Source organism: Vidua macroura, chromosome 2 (genome assembly GCF_024509145.1).
Source record: "Vidua macroura isolate BioBank_ID:100142 chromosome 2, ASM2450914v1, whole genome shotgun sequence".
NCBI classification, from domain to species: Eukaryota; Metazoa; Chordata; class Aves; order Passeriformes; family Viduidae; genus Vidua; species Vidua macroura.
This window is the reverse complement of record NC_071572.1, coordinates 72,773,239-72,790,587: the sequence shown is the minus strand read 5'-3', so window position 1 is coordinate 72,790,587 and position 17,349 is coordinate 72,773,239. Positions and strand designations below refer to the sequence as shown.

At 42.5% G+C, this 17,349-nt stretch overlaps 1 protein-coding gene across 2 annotated transcripts; it reads right to left on the bottom strand.

The window, feature by feature from the left end:
* Window positions 1–1,040: 1,040 nt before the first annotated feature.
* On the bottom strand, window positions 1,041–13,089 carry HAO2 (hydroxyacid oxidase 2). Of its 2 annotated transcripts, none has more exons than XM_053972136.1 (8): window positions 12,994–13,089; window positions 11,194–11,344; window positions 10,265–10,416; window positions 9,225–9,508; window positions 8,631–8,846; window positions 6,735–6,893; window positions 4,958–5,027; window positions 1,041–3,294 (listed from the first exon to the last, which is right to left on the bottom strand). In XM_053972136.1, the coding sequence occupies exons 2-8, from the start codon at window positions 11,322–11,324 to the stop codon at window positions 3,239–3,241; spliced, it is 1,068 nt and encodes a 355-aa protein (XP_053828111.1). In that variant the 5' UTR covers window positions 11,325–11,344; window positions 12,994–13,089; the 3' UTR covers window positions 1,041–3,238. The 2 variants fall into 2 exon arrangements, with proteins under 2 accessions (XP_053828111.1, XP_053828112.1); XM_053972137.1 differs by having other exon boundaries at window positions 9,225–9,304.
* Between the last annotated feature and the right edge of the window lie 4,260 nt (window positions 13,090–17,349).

The window sequence follows — 17,349 nt, the reverse complement described above, 5'->3', positions numbered from 1 at the left end:
ATGTCAAGGCATCAACATTTTTTAACTATGTTGATGTCTTCTTTCTCTTTGACTTCATTGTAAAAGGAAGCCACCACAATCTGGTATTTTGCTGTGGAATGGACTGCATTACTAAGAGCATCATTTTAGAAAATCAGAGCTTGTAAATTTTGATGAGTGTTGGAGAAATGCTATACGTGGACTAAGTGGATAGCTTAGTATATGTGCAATGAACCATGTCCCATTCCAGCCTGGCCCAGGAACAGTTGCTCCTCTGATTTTACTTGTGCCTGCTGTGACAGATACTTTGGGGCAATGACTGGCAGGTGTTAGAGAATGTATTTTCTTAACCTTGTCACAAGGGAAAAAATGGATTGGGAGGGAGTGTAGTGGAGATGAGAAGACAGAAAGAGAAATAGTGAAGGGAAAATTCCCAGCAGCATTAGGAAAAAACTGTATCATGGTATTGGAATGGACATGGAAGTTTTATAGGATAAAAGGTTCTTTTACAGAGGGCAATGCTGTTTAATTATGGAATCAGGTAAACTGATTTTGCTATCAATCAGAACAGATCTATTTGTCCAGAAAGAATTTTAATTCAGGAAAGGGGTTTCTGAAGTCTGGCCTGTTGCCCAGACCTGTGAGAACTGAAGCAGAGAAAAGCAAAAGCAGCAAAAGCATACTCATTATTTAGCTGGACCTTTTGATTTCTAAAAATAGAGTAATTGTGACCAAACACACACAGACACACACAGACACACACAGACACACACACACACAATTCCATGTTTCTTCTCATGTGAAAAATTAATGTCTTTCTCTACTACTTTATACCTGTAAGCTGGCATGCTGGTAGCTCTGGGAGAGAGGCTGGACTTTGAAACATAGATTTACTCAAGGAAAACTTCTGCCCTTCAGTGTGGGAGGCACTGTTCCCTCCTGGAAACATTACCCTCTCTTCTAGTTATACACTGACAAGAGGGGAAAAATATTTAAATAATTAACTTGTGGACAACTGTCCTGTATTGGACTCTGAATAAATACAACTTCTCATAGTGGAGAAGAGTTGTAAAACACTTTAATCACTTTAATTAAGGTATGAAGAAAATCACCTTAAGAGGCCTCAGTGATTCTGTGTCTTCAAACCTGACAAAGATAATATCTCCTATTTCAGAAATACCAAAATTCTTCCAGTAGAATGGAGAAGGTGATTATGAACATTTCTGACATTATCTCCAAGATCAAAAAGGCTTCTTGCAGTAGTCTTTGCCATATTAGACAGCACATGATTTGGGCTATTAACTAGAAAAAAAAAAAACATTTAGACTCCTTTTCCCTTTTGTTTTAGGAAGAACTCTATTTCCTCAGGTGAAATTGATGAGTGACTCATATATTTAAAGCCTGGAGAAATTTGCATCATATGCCAAAAAAATGTTTATGTTTGGATCCATTTTGTAGATGAACTACCCTTGCAAGTAGGCTGTATCTCTGTCCCATCCTCCAGGAATGCTGGGAAGCAGCAGGGTTTGATTAGTTCTTAATCTACATGTTTACAATCTTCTAGGAAAGGTTTTTTTGTAGGATTCAACCTTGCTTGAATGTGTATCAGACATCAAGAACATAAAGCAGAACTGTGTGCAGACAATGGGGCATGAAACTTTGGCATGCATTGGCTTAGGCCTAACCCATACCATAGAAAACTTTCAATGTCTTGGGAAAACTGGGCTTGCTAATAGTCTCTCACCCTGATTGAACCCTGTGACCTCTCACTTTAAGTTCACTGACCAAATATCTTTGTTTTTCACTCGGAAAATGCTTTCTTGCAACCTTTCACAGAGATACACGTGCTGCCCCTGCAGCTCCATGTAGCTGCTCATGGCAGCACAGTAGTATGGCAGGGTACAGATCTCATGTGCAGCTCCTATTTTATGATTCTGTGATATCCTCCTACAATTCAGATTAAAGGCAGCCTCTGGAGATCTCTGTGCCGACCTCTTCTCAAAGCAGTGTCAAAGAGGTTGCTCTGGACCTTGCCCAGGCAAGCTCTGAATATCTCTAACAATGGAGGTTTCACAAACCCTATGTTGCAGTGTCTGACTGCCCTCATGGTGATTTTTTCCCCCCAGTGATTTCTGCCTGGAATTTTCCTCATTGCAACTTGTGTCCATTGCCTTTCACCCTTTTACTGCACACATCCAAGAAGTTGGCCTGGATCTTCTCCAAATGAGTAGTAAAAGGCAGTGATGTGCTCCCCCCTCCCCCTGCCTTTAGCCTTCGCGGGACTGAGGACTCCCAGTTGTCTCATTCTCTTCTTGTGCATCCTTGAAATCCATCAAAGTGTGTGATGTGCTGTAATTCCCAAGTCTTATCTGCCAGGCTGTCAGTCTGCTGACAAGGTTTATTGTTACTGGAACAGAGAGGAAGGCCTCCATGTGAAGGCCTCTGGAACATCACTGCAGACACTGTTATCTCTGAGAGAAACGAAAGTCTAAACAGAGCGTGCTAACAGGCTGAGGTTCTTCCTTCTGCCTCCTTTGGGCTGATTTAAAGTAGGCTTCATGCAAAAGGTCACCTTTTGGTAGCATGGCTCCCCCTGCACGTGCCAGGGAAATGGATATCAGGGTATCTGCTGGCTCCAAAGCAGGGTGAGGCAGGGGGTTTGCACCACTGGAAAAAAGAGCTGGTTCTTTCCCCACAAGTGGTACCCTGCTCCACCCCTTCACTGCTTTGCATTTAGAAGCAGTGGGCAAGAACTGCCCCCACTTGCAAAGGGTAGCTGGAGTGCCTGGCAGCTGATTCATCTTGTTTCTATTTTTTTTTATTAATACATCCAGGAAAAGCCTGGATGGAAGATAGCAGCCACAACATTTACTGTTCCAGAGCAGGAGAGGTGGGTGGATTGGGTTGCAGTGAGACTTGGCATGACAAGTGGAAAAAGCAAGGCACAGGCTTTTCCATGTCTGGCTGTCCAATGTAGCAGAACTTTGGAGGAAAACCCAACACAGGTAATGCTGTGAAACAGCCAGTTTAAAGAAAATGTATTTAGAGAAGTAACAATTACCCAAACTGTTATGAAATTCATTGGTCTCAATGAAAGCAGAGAGCAGCCTTTGCTAACACAGAGCTTTTCCTAATCTCTTCAGAAGTTTCCAGAAAGCCTTATCAGATACTTATTGCACCTCCTTTTTCATCTTCATGAAGGTCTGGTTGGGACCTTAGCTTCACCTGCCTCTGTTTGGTGGGCATGGCAGGAGGCTGATCACAGCCTTGAGAACTGAACCAGGTGCTGGCCAATCTCTGAGACGCTGGCACAGCCTGTAATAAATGAAACACTGGTGAGAGACAAAGGTCTGTGAATGAAGCTTGGAAGCCCCCCTGCTCTAAATCCCAGTCTTGTACGAGCCAAGTTGGAATCGGCTGGTACTTCAACATCTCCACTCCTCAGTGGCACCTTCAGCCTTGAGGTTCAGCACTAGAGTCCCCCCACAAGAAGAATCAGAAACATAAAAAAAAATTATTTTTATAACAAGCTGAGTAGGGTGCAATCTGATCCAGTAAAGTCAGCAGAAGAACACAGAGAAAAGACAGGGGTTGCTGTGCCAAATGGCCAGAGGTGAAGATTTGCATTGCCATTTAATTTGAACAAATATGGGTGGAATAGGGGTGACAGCTGGCTGAACATGAGCCAACTGTGTACCCAGGTGGGTATCCTGGCCTGTGTCAGCAAAGGTGTGGGCAGCAGGACCAGGCCAGTGGTTGTCCCCCTGTTCTGGGCACTGGTGAGGCTGCACCTTGAATCCTCTGTTCAGGCGAGTTTTAAACTGGATATTAGGAAGAATTTATTCACAGAAATTGTTATCAAGCACTGGAATAGGCTGCAAAGGAAGTGGTTGAGTCACCAGCTCTGGACATGGTCTCATGGTGGAATTGGCAGTGTTGGGTTAACAGCTGGACTTGTTGATCTTAAAGGTCTTTTCCAACCTAAAAGATTGTATCATTCAATGAATTTCACAGCCTCCGCAAAAGGATCCCAACCTGCTACTCTTGCTGAATCCTGTGCCCTTTTGCATGAAAAGAACTGTAAAAGTCTGCTGGGGAAAAAACCCAGGAATTTTCACTGGTTGAAAAAGTAACCCATAAAACCACACAATGGCCAGAGGGATTTCAGCTCCAGTCTCCCAGTCAGTGTTGCTATCCACTTGAGTTCTACATGTCATAATATATAGAATATCCTGCATTGGTGGGAACCCACAAGGATCATCCAGTCCAACTCCTGGCCCTGCAAAGGACACCCCAAGAATCACACCATGTGCCTGAGAGCATTGTCCAAATGCTTCTTGATCTCTGTCAGGCTTGGTGCTTTGACCTGGTGGAGACCTTGTTCCAGTGCCATAACCCTCTTGTTCAAGAGTAAAACTGGAGGTTGCACTGGGCTCTGCAAATTTGCCGTTTGGTGAGAGGGTCAAACAGGGCAGCTACAGCTGGGAGCAGGAGTGAGAAATGCAGAGTGAGAGTAAAAGGTGGGAGGAGACACAAAAGCTTTTAAAATGTGTAATCGTCTATAGACTGTATTCTCTAACGCACAGAAAAAAACTTCTGCATCCATTTTTAATGAACTCTTAATGCAAAAGAAAAGATCGGTTGCATTTTACCTTGAAAAACACTAATTAAATACTAAAAAACTTATTCTCTCCTTCCCAGAAGAACAGAAATTCCAAGTTTTGTTTGGCTGTACTTAGCATTTCTGCATCTCTTTACTTGGGTCACAAAGCTGGTCTAACCTACTCCCTCCATGCAAACTTCATTGCTGTGACACCTGGAATGCCAAGTGGTTTCACAGGAAGCAGAGAATCTCAAGTATAGCAACTTAAACTATCACAGCTCCTGTGGATTCCCTTTTTGTGACCATGACACTCCTGATTTTATAGGGCTTGCATGGAGAAACATCTGTAACACCCATTACAAACAAAATACTTACCAGCTAAGGCCATAGACAAGCGAAATTCATCCTGAAGAATTTTCAAGACATCCTGAAGACCTTCTTCACCCTGCACCAACAGAGAAAGCAGTCAGGGTAAAAGGAGCACTGGCACAGAGCAGTGCTGCAGGATGCCTGCACCCTGAGAGCTGGGATAGTCCCTTAAGTCTGTGCCAATTCCAGCCTCTCATGCAGATGAATGATTAAAATTATATGATGGATGTGCTCAGTTCTTCACAGATTAATTTAGATGCTTTTCCTTTTGGGATACATCTGAACAGGGAAAGAAAACAAAGCTGTTTTTCACTTCTGACATTTGTAGCTGGTTCTTTTTTTTTTTTAGCTTTCAGTTTTCCCTGACCAATGGGCTTGCTATTTAAAATGTCAAGTCTTACAATGCTGACAGGTTTTAATGAAGCAATGAGAGTTTTATATATGTTACCACTCCAGAACTGTAGATAATTCAAATACTGGACAGTAAACTGTAGTTTACTTCAAATACTGGAATCTTTAAAAATAGTAGACTATGTGTTTTTCTCTGTGTAAGTGACACCAAGAAGCTCAAAAGCCAATAAAATATACAGAAGATTTTGATCTTCCTATGAAATACTGGAGGATTTAAATTTTTTTTTGTCTTAAATTTTCTTTTAATGTCTTGCAATAATGAATGCTTTGGGTGCAGACAATGTTAGCACTTGTTTATGCCCTTCCTCTATTGTATGCTTTGGTAATGCCACTGAGATACATCTTTAGGAATATGCTATGGAATATAACACCAAAGCACAATTGAAGCCCCCAAAATCCCATCTCCTTTCTGTTTCCATTGTGGAAAAAGTGCAAACAACTCACAGGAACACTTTTTTTCATCTTAAGCCCTTTGTTGTTTACTGGCAGAAGAAATAGTACTGCCAACTCTTACAGGATTTTTCAGGAGATTCAGGTGATTTCTTGATCAAAGCTTTGCTACTGGAATGCACAGCAATCACACCACTGGACAAGAGTGACATTTAAAAGAAAGGAAATGTGTCTAGAACATAAAAAAGAAGTATCTTTTCTTCTACAGGAAAGTTTTGAAAGATTCCATCCAGAGTGTAAAAAGCAAAAAATTAGCAATAAACCCCAACTGGTTTTAATTTTAATTATATTATGTTTACCTCCTGCATCAGAGGCCTAATTCATGACTCTGGATCATAGAAATATGCTCAGGGTTGAGAAGCAGTAAAGCTGGGACTGAAATAGCAGTGGAAAACCCAGGCACCTCCATGACACAGTTTTGTTCAGCCTGGTCCAAAATGTTTCAGCCATCTGTGGGATGGAGTTCTGTATGTATTTCTGAAGAATTCATAGCACTGCTGTGAAACTGTTCTACCAAAACCATGTATTGTTCCCAACTATTTGCTGAAAGCAAATAAAATTGTCAGACTAATCTTTCTGGCAAATAAACCCAGCTCCAGTTTTTGAAAGCACTGATGGTCTTGAGTCCTAAAATATTTTAGCACCAAACTGCAACAACAAGAAATCAGGTCCCACAAAACAATGCTATATCACCTTCAAAATCCCATTGTTCAAAATCCCAGGAAATTGTCAAATTCAATGGTATTTTTAAATCAGAGGAAATGTCAGGGTTTCATTCAATCTGGGGTGATTCCACTTCAAATTCAGCAAAATAAAATTAAAAAATATATTCTCCACCAGTGAAAACTCTGTGACTTCAGTTGCAGGACTGCTGGACAGTGTGAGAAGCAGGCATATGGACTCATATTTTAGTCTTACTCACCTTGTAAGCCAGGCCCCATAAAGCTGGTCTTCCAATAAAGACGCATTTTGCTCCCAGTGCCAGTGCTTTTAACACGTCGCTTCCTTTTCGTATCCCACCATCTACATAAACTTCGACTCTGCCTCGTACTGCCTCCACAACCTCAACCAGAGCATCAATCTGCAAAGAAGTAGCCAGTCTCACCTTGAGGGCAGCTTTTGGTTCCAAGAGAATGAGGATATATTCCAAAGAGACAGGCAGGGATGCAGTGCTTTAGTAGGAGACTTTCTCAAAATGAAACGTGACATCACAAATAGCTCAGCACCAGGAGCTGCAGAATAATGTGTAGCTCCCTGTTTTGCTTTCCAGATACTTAATGCCATTTTCCAGTGCTTTGCTTAGACTGATATTCTTTGCTATCACTTTTGATTAGTGAAAAAGTAACATTTTCAATAGATTTATGAAAGATTTTAAATATACATTTCAATGAGAATAACTGTCATCAATATTTTACTTTTATTTGAGACAATGATGAATAATACAACTGTTTGCAAAAAAGGCTGATGTCAGACTTCTACTGCTCAAACTACCTAAGCTTACATTTCAACTTAATCCTGGTGACCACTTGTTGAGTGCCTCCCTCTAAAGCATCTGTGAAGGGTTTCGTTCGCTATGTAGTACAGTCAGTCATTTCCTCCAGGTTAAGTCTCCTGATTCCATAAGGTCTTTTCTGTAGACTTCAGCATGGAGTAAGCCTCAGATGTTATTGCAGGGGAGATCTACACATAGATGCTGGCTCTGGCCTCAAAGGCAGTACAACCAGGGGCAGGACAATGCATTGGACATAATTAACTCTCCTTCAGAACAAATCCAAAAGGCTCTTTCCTGCACTGTCTAATACCTTTTTGCCTTCTTTTAATATATTTTTTTTCCTGAATTTCAAACTGAAAACCTTCAGGCTGAAATTTTCTAGGACTAACTCAGCAAGAGCCAGGCTTGGAACCAGAAAAATAGCAGAGCCCAACTAGGTATCTACTGCCTTGTCTGTGTATGTAAAACAGCTTTTAAGGTAGGAGAACAGTTTAATGTGGATGTCATTTCTGTTATTATGCCTTTAGCATTGAGTTTATTAATTTTTTATTTGTTATTGTCAGCCTTGACGTAGAATAGAATTCCCCAGTACCTATTTTTATTTAACAAAAGAAAACTGAGAAAAGAAAGTTCGTAAGATACTGTGCAATGCAGAACTGTAAAATAAGAGCAATTGGAAAAACTGACAGAAGCCAAATTAAGCCAGTGAAATACACATGTCCAAACAATGCATGATTTCTTTGTACAAATTTAAAAGCAGGCGAATTTTTCTCCAGATAAGTTATCCTTTTTCTGGCTCATGTAAGTCAATAAATTCCCGTTTAGACTTGAGCCTGTAAATACGCAAGCAGACATCTCACTAAATCTAGCTGCATTGTTTTGCATGTTTTGACAGATGTGAACAATGAGAATACATTATGCTCTCATTTGTACAATTTTGGTTCCAGAGCTTTGTTTTCTTTTTGCTGCAGTGCGCAAAGAGTTTGAGTGCGCTGCACCAGCTCATGGAGACACAGGCAGGAACTCTCCCTGAGTCTCGCTGACTTAGGCCAGTAGTTTATCTGCACTTAAGTGGGTTCTGTGGTATTTACAGAACCCTCCCAAGAAGCTGAGGAAACACTTCAGTGGGTAGCCCCCATGCCAAAGCATGGATCTCACCAGTTTAAAGCTAAAGTATATCTGCACACATCCATGGTCACTGGACAAACTCAAGTCCACCAGAAGTGTATGCACAAACCTGGGCATAGAGATACCCAGGCTAATGCAAACGTGCAGACCGTAAATGGGGAAAATGTGAGACATCCATTTTCATCCATTCTCACTTACAGTGGCAGGTCCTTCATCCAGTTGCCTCCCACCATGGTTGGACACAATGATTCCCTGAACTCCATGTTTCACTGCCAGCTCTGCATCTTCTCTTGTCAAGATGCCTTTGATGATAATGGGCAGGCGTGTCAGGCTCTGCAGCCAGTAGATGTCATTCCAGGTGACCGAAGGATCCAAGCTGTTGGGTGGCAGTCCATACTCAGACCAGTCATCTCCCTACAGCCAAAATGGAACAGCAAAAAGAAAACTCATCCAGGCTGCAACAATACACAGGTCCCTTGGTGTCTTTCCTTGCCCTAGAACAGATTAATCAAACTTGCCAACAGACATGTTCATCAGCTACAGAAATGTCACACGTCTCCGGAGGAGAATAATTACAATGGGGGTAGAGATCAGTGCCTCTAAGGCAGCTGGGTGGGGATTTTGAAGACAGAACCCAGTCTGGCAGGAGATCAAGCCAGGATGCTGCAGAACCAGCAGGGGAGAAGATACACCCCACTACAGCAAATGCCAGGGCAGCAGTTACCCAGTGGTTTTTCTCTCATGTGGTCCATGCCAGAGCAGTGAATGAAAGGACAAGCTCATTTTACAAACCTCAAAGGCTCGTTCCAAGTTCTTCACTTTCATGTGGGGAGGAAGGCGGAAACCATTGCGGACATCGTCGCGTCTCTTGCCTGTGTAGGGCAGATCTGCGGTGAGGACGAGGCCCTGGAAGCCCAAGGCCTCCGCCCGTTGGACCAGCTGCTGGGAAGCTGCCCTGTTGCGGTGGATGTAGAGCTGGAACCAGCGGAGGCCGCCGGGCGCAGCCGTGGAGATCTCCTCCAGTGTGCAGGTGGAGTAGGTGCTGGCAATGTAGCAGGTGTTCATTGCTCTGGCCGCTTGGGAGGCATTGGGAAGGAGTCAGAAACAAAGGCATCTGAAGGGTCTTGCCAGACATGAGATCCAAAACCATGCACTGTTTGCAGAGACCACCCCAACTCCTGATTTCATGCGTATCCTACAAAGCACAGGGCAGCTATGTCCCAGGATACACAATGACAGTGTATTTACCATGCACTTCTGTTAGTCCATGGTTAAGAAAGCAGAAAAGGGAGAGGTAATTAAATGAAAGCTACATTTTTAGAAAAAGTGTGAATTTTATCTTTATGACGGAGTCCCCTCAGGAACGTACTGTTAGATCTACTCAGTGTACACAGAAGAAAAACCATTTCTAGGGGTTAGGTCTCCAAACTTTCAACAGGATTTGTGAAAAGGGGATATCTTTTTGTCCAAGGGAGACATCTCTTAGCCAGTAACAAGGAATTCACAGTCTGAGTCCCATCCACCACTTTTACAAACCATCTAGAGCCCCCAGGACTGAAAACCTTATGTGGTTTTTGGTATGAGTCAGAAATGTGTCCACTGCCCTTGTCTTCAGTTTGCAGCAGACTCCATGGGGCTGATTGTTTTTATGTTGGTAGCTGGAGAAGAAGAGCAACATCTATACAGCTTCCTATGCAAGGTGTCAGAAAGTGAGTTTGCCCCCTCAAGCCTGAAAATTTTTCTCAATCACACTTCAAGTCATCCTAAATGCTTCTTGAGGCTTTCCTACAACCCCCTTTTTGGTGCTACATGGCACCAGAGCAGAAGAGTACCTCTGGCTGTGCTTTTCTCTCCATCAGGCCATGCTAGCTGGTGGAAGCCTGTAGGAGCGATTCCTACAGGAAAGCTGATTTCAGAACCCAGGATTTTAGTCCTGATGTCCATCACGGATACGTCCCGCAGCATATGTGGCCGGAAACGAATTCTGTAAGGCAAAAAAACCCTTCAGGACAGTAGATGTTCAGTGAGTTTTCTGGAATTTCATGGAAACCAAGTTTTCATTCACCAATTGCAAAGTAGGAATCTGAGCCAATGAAGAAAACATCAAATAATAAATTATAATAAAAGAAAATACAGCAAAGGCTCTTTGTCTTTTCTGTTTGCTTTTAGAGGTCAATTCAGCCAGCAGTTTAGTCACTTCCACTTTTCATTTGTCCTGCTTTACCATCCACACTACATGATTTCTGCATCTCCTGCCTCAGGTCACCATGTCATGTTCTCCCACTGCCCTCCCTTAGGTTCCTTTTACTTGCAGGCAGGCTGGGTCCTTCTACTTCACCATTCATGTGTCTGTCCTCACTGTACAGTGTGCCTGCTCTCAGGCTCTGCAGCATGTACCCCAAATCCCACCCTAGTTGCACATAGGCTTCCTGCTGTTTACCAAGAGCTCCCTCTTGCAGCTCATTCTATTAGAGCTACTCATGCCCTTTCCTGTAATGCCACACACTCCATAGCACACTGTACCCTACCCTACCCTAGCACCTGCCCTCAACATCCCTCAACATCCCTAAAGCCTCATACAACCCATGTCATACTCAGTCTGGCATCAGAGCACACAGTGCATGTTGCTCAGGTTTGCATTTAGCTTGGGGACCCCCTGGAAAGGACAAGGTTTTAGATGTCTTTGCTTGTCAAATTCAAACACTTTCACAAAAACAGTTTAAAAGGTCCCAGTACCCTCTTCATTTCCTTCTCACATTACCTTTTATATGCCAGGATGTTTTCATCTCGTGTGGTACAGTCATCTGCTCCAGCTGCAAAATAATCCCAAGCAATCTTGGGTAAATACTTCTTAGCATAGGCTTCGAAGTCAGAAAGACACACCATAGACATTGCTGAGAGGTGTAGGGAACCTTGAAGAAAAGAATAACATGGAGCACAAATTAGATTCCTGAACTGTCATTCTCTCTTCCAGGGGCTCTTACGTCACTGAATGCAAAGCTTGGAGCCATCTGTTTTATAGAAGAGCTGCTGAGAGTTGTCTCAGTCTATCTTGCACATTGGTCTATGAATCCCCTACCCCAGTATGGGGAAAACTTGCAGATGCAGCCATGAGAGCAGGAGGAAGCTTGCATCTCTGTGCCTCTCTTCATTCTGTTTTAAACAGCAGCCTGAAGAGGACATTTTAGGTCCTCTGCTATTTCAGTTGTGTAATTCTGTCATAAGTTCCATCTTAAAACAAGCTGCTTTATTTGTTCAACTAATTCTACTCAAAGGCTGTCCCAGAACATCATTTGTTAGATTACCCCTAAGGACAGCACCGTGACTGAACAATTAGTTATGGAGCACAGTGATGGAATTCAAGATCATGAAATCTGGAAACAAGTAAATACAGAATTTACATGTGACCTGCTCCAGCATGAACATACAGTAAAACTATGTCCAGACCCTGAGAACAAGTCACTGTCAAGGCCAGTGTTGTGGAAAAAACAAAGCATTTTCTACAGATCTTCCTTTCTCTTCTCTAACAAATACCTTCTGGGTGTTTGCATTACATGCTGGAGCACTGATATATACTATAAAAGGAACATACAGAGTTTGGACAAACCATGAGAAAACACTTGTGAAAAACAAATTCCACAACATGAAACATGTTTCTGAGAACTAACCTCAGCCTTTCAGGGAATGGAAGTGAAGCTGTGTGACCCAGATGTCTAATCAAACCAACATAAATGCTGTCCAGAAAATGCCTGCACTTACATACTTTTGAAGAAGCAAGCACTGAAAGCTATGAAAATCAATGTTTTAGCAAACCGTGCCCGTGTGTGCAGAAACATGTACAAAGCATAGACAAAGTCAATTTTCGAAATTGTTTGTTGCAATTACTTCTGCAGTCCTGATTAAAATAAGTATTTAGCAAGATATGTGGAAACATGAAATTTTAAAACAGCTGTGGCTCGGTCTGGCTTCTCTAAAAAATGTACAGGAAGAAGTAAATATCCTAATTTTCAGGATTAACCTCCCACCCCAGATTAGCAAGGGTTGCAAGCTTCACCAAAATCAGCCCCATGTGTCCCATGTTGGTCACTTTTGGTACAGATAAACATACAGGTTACGTACACATACACAACCTGTCACACTGCAGGCACTCTGCTTCTCACTGACTGAAGTACCTGTGTTTGCATTTGAAAATAAGAACTCACAATTCTCTGCTAGTAAAGAGCCCAAAGTGAGGAACTCACTGGAAGAGGAATAAGAAATGCAACTGATTTCTTCAGCATTGTTCTGTCTGCTCTGACAGGCATTAGATACTAGGGGGTGCAAGTATCCCAAGCCTACTTTCTCTGACTTAAAGAATTGTACTGATAGCACAAGTCTTCATAAATACGCTGTGACATCCTTTAAACCATCTATCACAACTTCTGCTTTTGTAACTTTTAGAAAGGTCAACATCATCAAGCACAATAAGATAAACCAAGTCCTCTCATGGCAGAATAAACAGGAATTTTAAACAACCCAGGCCCAGTCCTGTCTTCCGATTCAGACCTCAGTTCAGACTTACTTTGGGTTTCAGGGAAAGCTGCAGGGGGTGAGAGCCTCTCCTTCAAGTTGGCCTGCAAACAGGATTTTGAGGAGGTCTTTTCACTGTGTAGCTTCTGTTTCTTCTGCAGTCAATAAGCAACCACCAGAGATTAAAGCTCAATCCTGTGGTAAACTTTGTACTGTTTGTATAACACTAACTTTGTTTTGCTATCAGGAGATTAAAAATCCCTCCTAAAAATGCATCACCTCGTCAGCATTGTGATTGCTTAGGACAGAGCCCTGTAGCTGAGCGCTTTGGCAGTGGCTGATGACTGTGCATTCGCTTAGGTAAGCAACAGCATTTCAGGGGGTTTAATGAATCTCTAAACTGTTTGTAACTTGCTGCTTCATCCTTCCAAAATGATAATTCACAGACAGTGTGAGTAGGTACAACTCCCAGCTACAAAGCCTGAACCCTTTACTAGCATGTGGGAGATGTTTTTTTGCTTCCTGCAGTGTAAAATCAACTAAAATACCCTTTGTCTTCTGCCATTTTTAATGGTCTGTAAGTGCTCTTATCAGGACAGAGGTACCAACAAATTTATGATATTGATTTAAATTTCTAAGATATGAAAAATAAACAGTGGACAGTTTTATTTGGCTTTTAGCTTCTTTTAGCCTTTAGGGTTCATGCCTTCAACATTTCTGTGCAAGTATGAGAGCCTGAAGCTTTGATTTTTGCTAACTGAGAAATGAGATATTATAGTGGCAGGTGCAGAAACTTGTTGAAACTTTCCCGAAGTATTGTTGGCCTCCCAGCTCAAGCAGCCCAGATGGGCCAGTGAATGAACTACTGTGGTGGGAAAGAGCTGGAAGCTAAACAGATCTGCAGCCTCATGAGCTAGCATTGAACTGGCTGGTCTGGTCCAGGAGTGCAGACCTGACATTTGTGACAGCAGAAATTGTAGGTCACTGACACCATCTGTGCAGCTGTAGTGAACACCTCTTCTTTCTGTTAGAAGCATTCACAAGACCCTGCCCAAATTCAACCAGACAGGGTGGTCTCTACTACTGTCTTTTGAAACTTCTTTGAATTCAGCCTTCAGAGCTCATTATCTGCTGACAGCACTGTGGAACTGGCTTCTGGCATGGATAGCTGTGGATATGAACTAGACAAGGTGTGCACAATTAGCTGAAATGCCCACAAGCTCCTTGGTTTGCTTCCCTGCCCAGGATGAGCCGTGGGGCAGGCAGCCTTCAGGTCACTTCTGAAGAGAAGAGCAAAGTGTGTGCTCACAGCCCAGTGCATCCCTGGGAAGGCAAGGAAAATCCTGCCCTCATTCTTCCACCACTAGATGTCAGATTTGGGTCATATATATCAATCTAGGTTGGTAAAAGACATAAAAAGAACCCAGTACTTGCTGAACTTCAAGGCACTATGGCCTTAAAACTGCTACGATCACATCACCAGAGTACTGCTAATATGTTTGGAAATCTTCACTCCCTATGCTTTATTTTTAACATTTTCTGGTGCACAGCACAGCAATAAATGTAGCTACATCTGGTCTGGCATGATCTTTGATTCAGCCTACAAGTCATCTGCAGGGACCTCTGTCATATTTCTCATTATGCTGATCTCAGTACTTCCCTACTTTAGGGATGCACATTGTAGCCAATTCAGCAAACCATAGATTTTATGCTTTCATGATTATCATAATTTTACATGAATTAAAAATAGTCTGTGACTACTGTATTTTGGATAAGAAAAGGGGAAAAATCTCTGTGTTTATGCTGTGGCTTTTAAGAGGCTGTACTTTGCATCTAGATATATTTTCTTCTTTTTGCAATGGATTCAATTCAAAGTAGCAGTGACTTCTTGCTCCAAAAGCAGTATTTTCTCTGATAGCAGTAATACTCCTGATCTAGCTGTGAAGCTGTAATCTGAGGAAATCAAAATTTGCCACATAGATAATATATTTTATTATAACCCCTGTATATACTTGAAAAAAGTGGACAAGTTTTAAAATTCTGGAGCCTTTTCATTGGAGTGTAGTAAAAACCTTAAAAAGACTCCCTAGAAACTTTGCTGGCAACCTAGCTGTCTACTTTTAAAAACTAAAGAAAATAGTATAGGAAATAATTACACACATCTGGTTCACCCTTGCAGGTAGAATGTCAAGCAGTCAACAGCCAAGGCTTGATTTTTGCACAGATCTGTGTAGCTGGGCTTTTGCAGCCGCTTACTTTTCAATGCTAAAATAGCCAAAGGCTCGTGAGTCCAAACACAGATCTTTACAAATCCTCTGTAAATCTGTGCTCCAGTTCCTATTACAGTCACAATACTCCTTCCTCCAGTTGGTTGTATTTGTTTGTTTTTCACAGATGGCAAATCACGGTGGGTCAAGCTGGCATCTCTGTCCCTGACGCATCCACTCGTGCTCACTTCAGTGTGGGACTTTAAAACACTTTGGTGAAGAAACTGGTGAACTCCAAGCAATGTAAATCATTCAAATCACATAACAGTTTGAATACAGTCCCCAGTGTTTCTCCTTATCATATGCCTTTCTTGGGCATATGTCTCAAGTTCGGAAGGAAAATGCTTTCTCCTTGCATGTCAGTTATGCAAGAAAGTTTTTCCCAAATTGAATACTTAAATAGCCATCCCTCTGTTACAGGTGGAGAGGGCACCAAATCTTATATTTAATGTTGCCTAACAGTTTTGATTATAAGATCTAATTTTCAGTTGCTTTTAATTTTTTCATATTTTAATCATTCTAGGCTGAAATTTTCCATCCGTGTTCTCTGTGTTGGGTTGAATTTTATTTTGGAAACATTTCACTGAAAGTTGGTCAGCAACTTCCAAGAATGAGGTTAGTGAAAAATATGGTTGGCCAATGCTGAAAATATCTTACAGTGGTTTCACTGCAGTTCAGTGCTTCATGCTTGAAATTAGCAGGGGTTGATCCCTGGAGACATCAGCCTGTACTTGGTGGCCATATGAAAATCCTGTCAGATCTGACCTAGCTGTAAATCACTGCTTTCCATGTGCACATGGTCTGCAGAGCTTGTCTGAAATGCAGATGTTGTCTTTGCTGAAGACTTGCCTGGTGCAGAGCATGCTTGTGCCACAGGAGCTCAGCCCTAAATATGAGCAGAGGGCAGAGAGCTGGCTGTGCCCTGCTCTACCTCACCCTGTGCCACCCAGAGTTGGATGCAGCCTTAAACAGCACTGAAGGGGCGGAGGAAGAGAAAAAATAATGGCTCAAAATAGGACCTACAGGACAGCATCCAGGGACACGCAGGGAGGGATATACAGAGGTAACAAGGTCAGAGACAGAGCAGGTGGGAGCAAAATAGGCAGGGATATCCTGGGATGGCAGGGTTTCAGGGGGGTAGAAGGATCAAGAGAAGGGGATAAATTTGGGAAAGAGGCAGAGGGAACGGCCTGTGACACACTTTTCTAGTGTTCTAGGAGACTACCAAACATTTGGCTGTTCTTTCTGCAAAAACCTCTGCCTCCAAAAACCAGAAGAGAACTTGATTTGTGCTCAGCATTCATCTGAATTTTTTGTGACATCCTTTCTTTCATCTCATCCCTACAATTTCTTTTTTCATTTCTCCTTTCCCTCCCCCACAAAAAACCCAGAAGAATTCAGGAGCATGCTTCTGTGTCCTACTGTGGAAGTGTGTTCCATTATATTTCTTCACATGAGGAAGATCTGGAGTGCTTTGTGGTATTGAAGAGAGATAATGCAGTCTTTTCCCCTGGTTACCTCTCTTCATAAAAGACCTGGAGCTGTAAGCTCTGATACCAGCAATGCTTGAATAAGTCCAACAGGCTGGGAGGAAAGACCACATCAGTGTTTGATGCAGGAGACTCAGCTGGGTCATGTGAGGAGTGATGACCTGCAGGTAGCAGGGAGGGTGTGTGCAAGCAGAGTCACAGGCTGAGCAGACCATAACAAAACATTAAAAAAATGGATTTCAGAGAGCAGATGCAGAGTCATTGAACTATTGCTGGGAAATGCTGGAGGAAGGAGGACAGTGACTGTATATTCTCAGTATGAGAACTTACAGCATCCCTCAGGTACATATGTAAGACTACTGTCAGGCAAAGAATTCCACAAATAAGTACAGCTTATAGCATTTATGAAAATTGGGGTAGTGTGAGATGAGCAAGAACGGAGTTGGGGAGAAAGGTCTACAGAAGCTGTTTCCCAGAACACCCTGTGGTTCTCGCCAGCTGCTGCCAAAGCTGTCTCCAAAGACATTGAGCTTACACAGGGTGGAGCAGCAGAGGAGCTCAGACAAGACTCAGCGTGGGGTTTTCCCCTTGATTTCCAGGACAGCTGTCCTTTTTGAAGCCAGGGAGTCAGAGGCAGCTGGAAATTACATT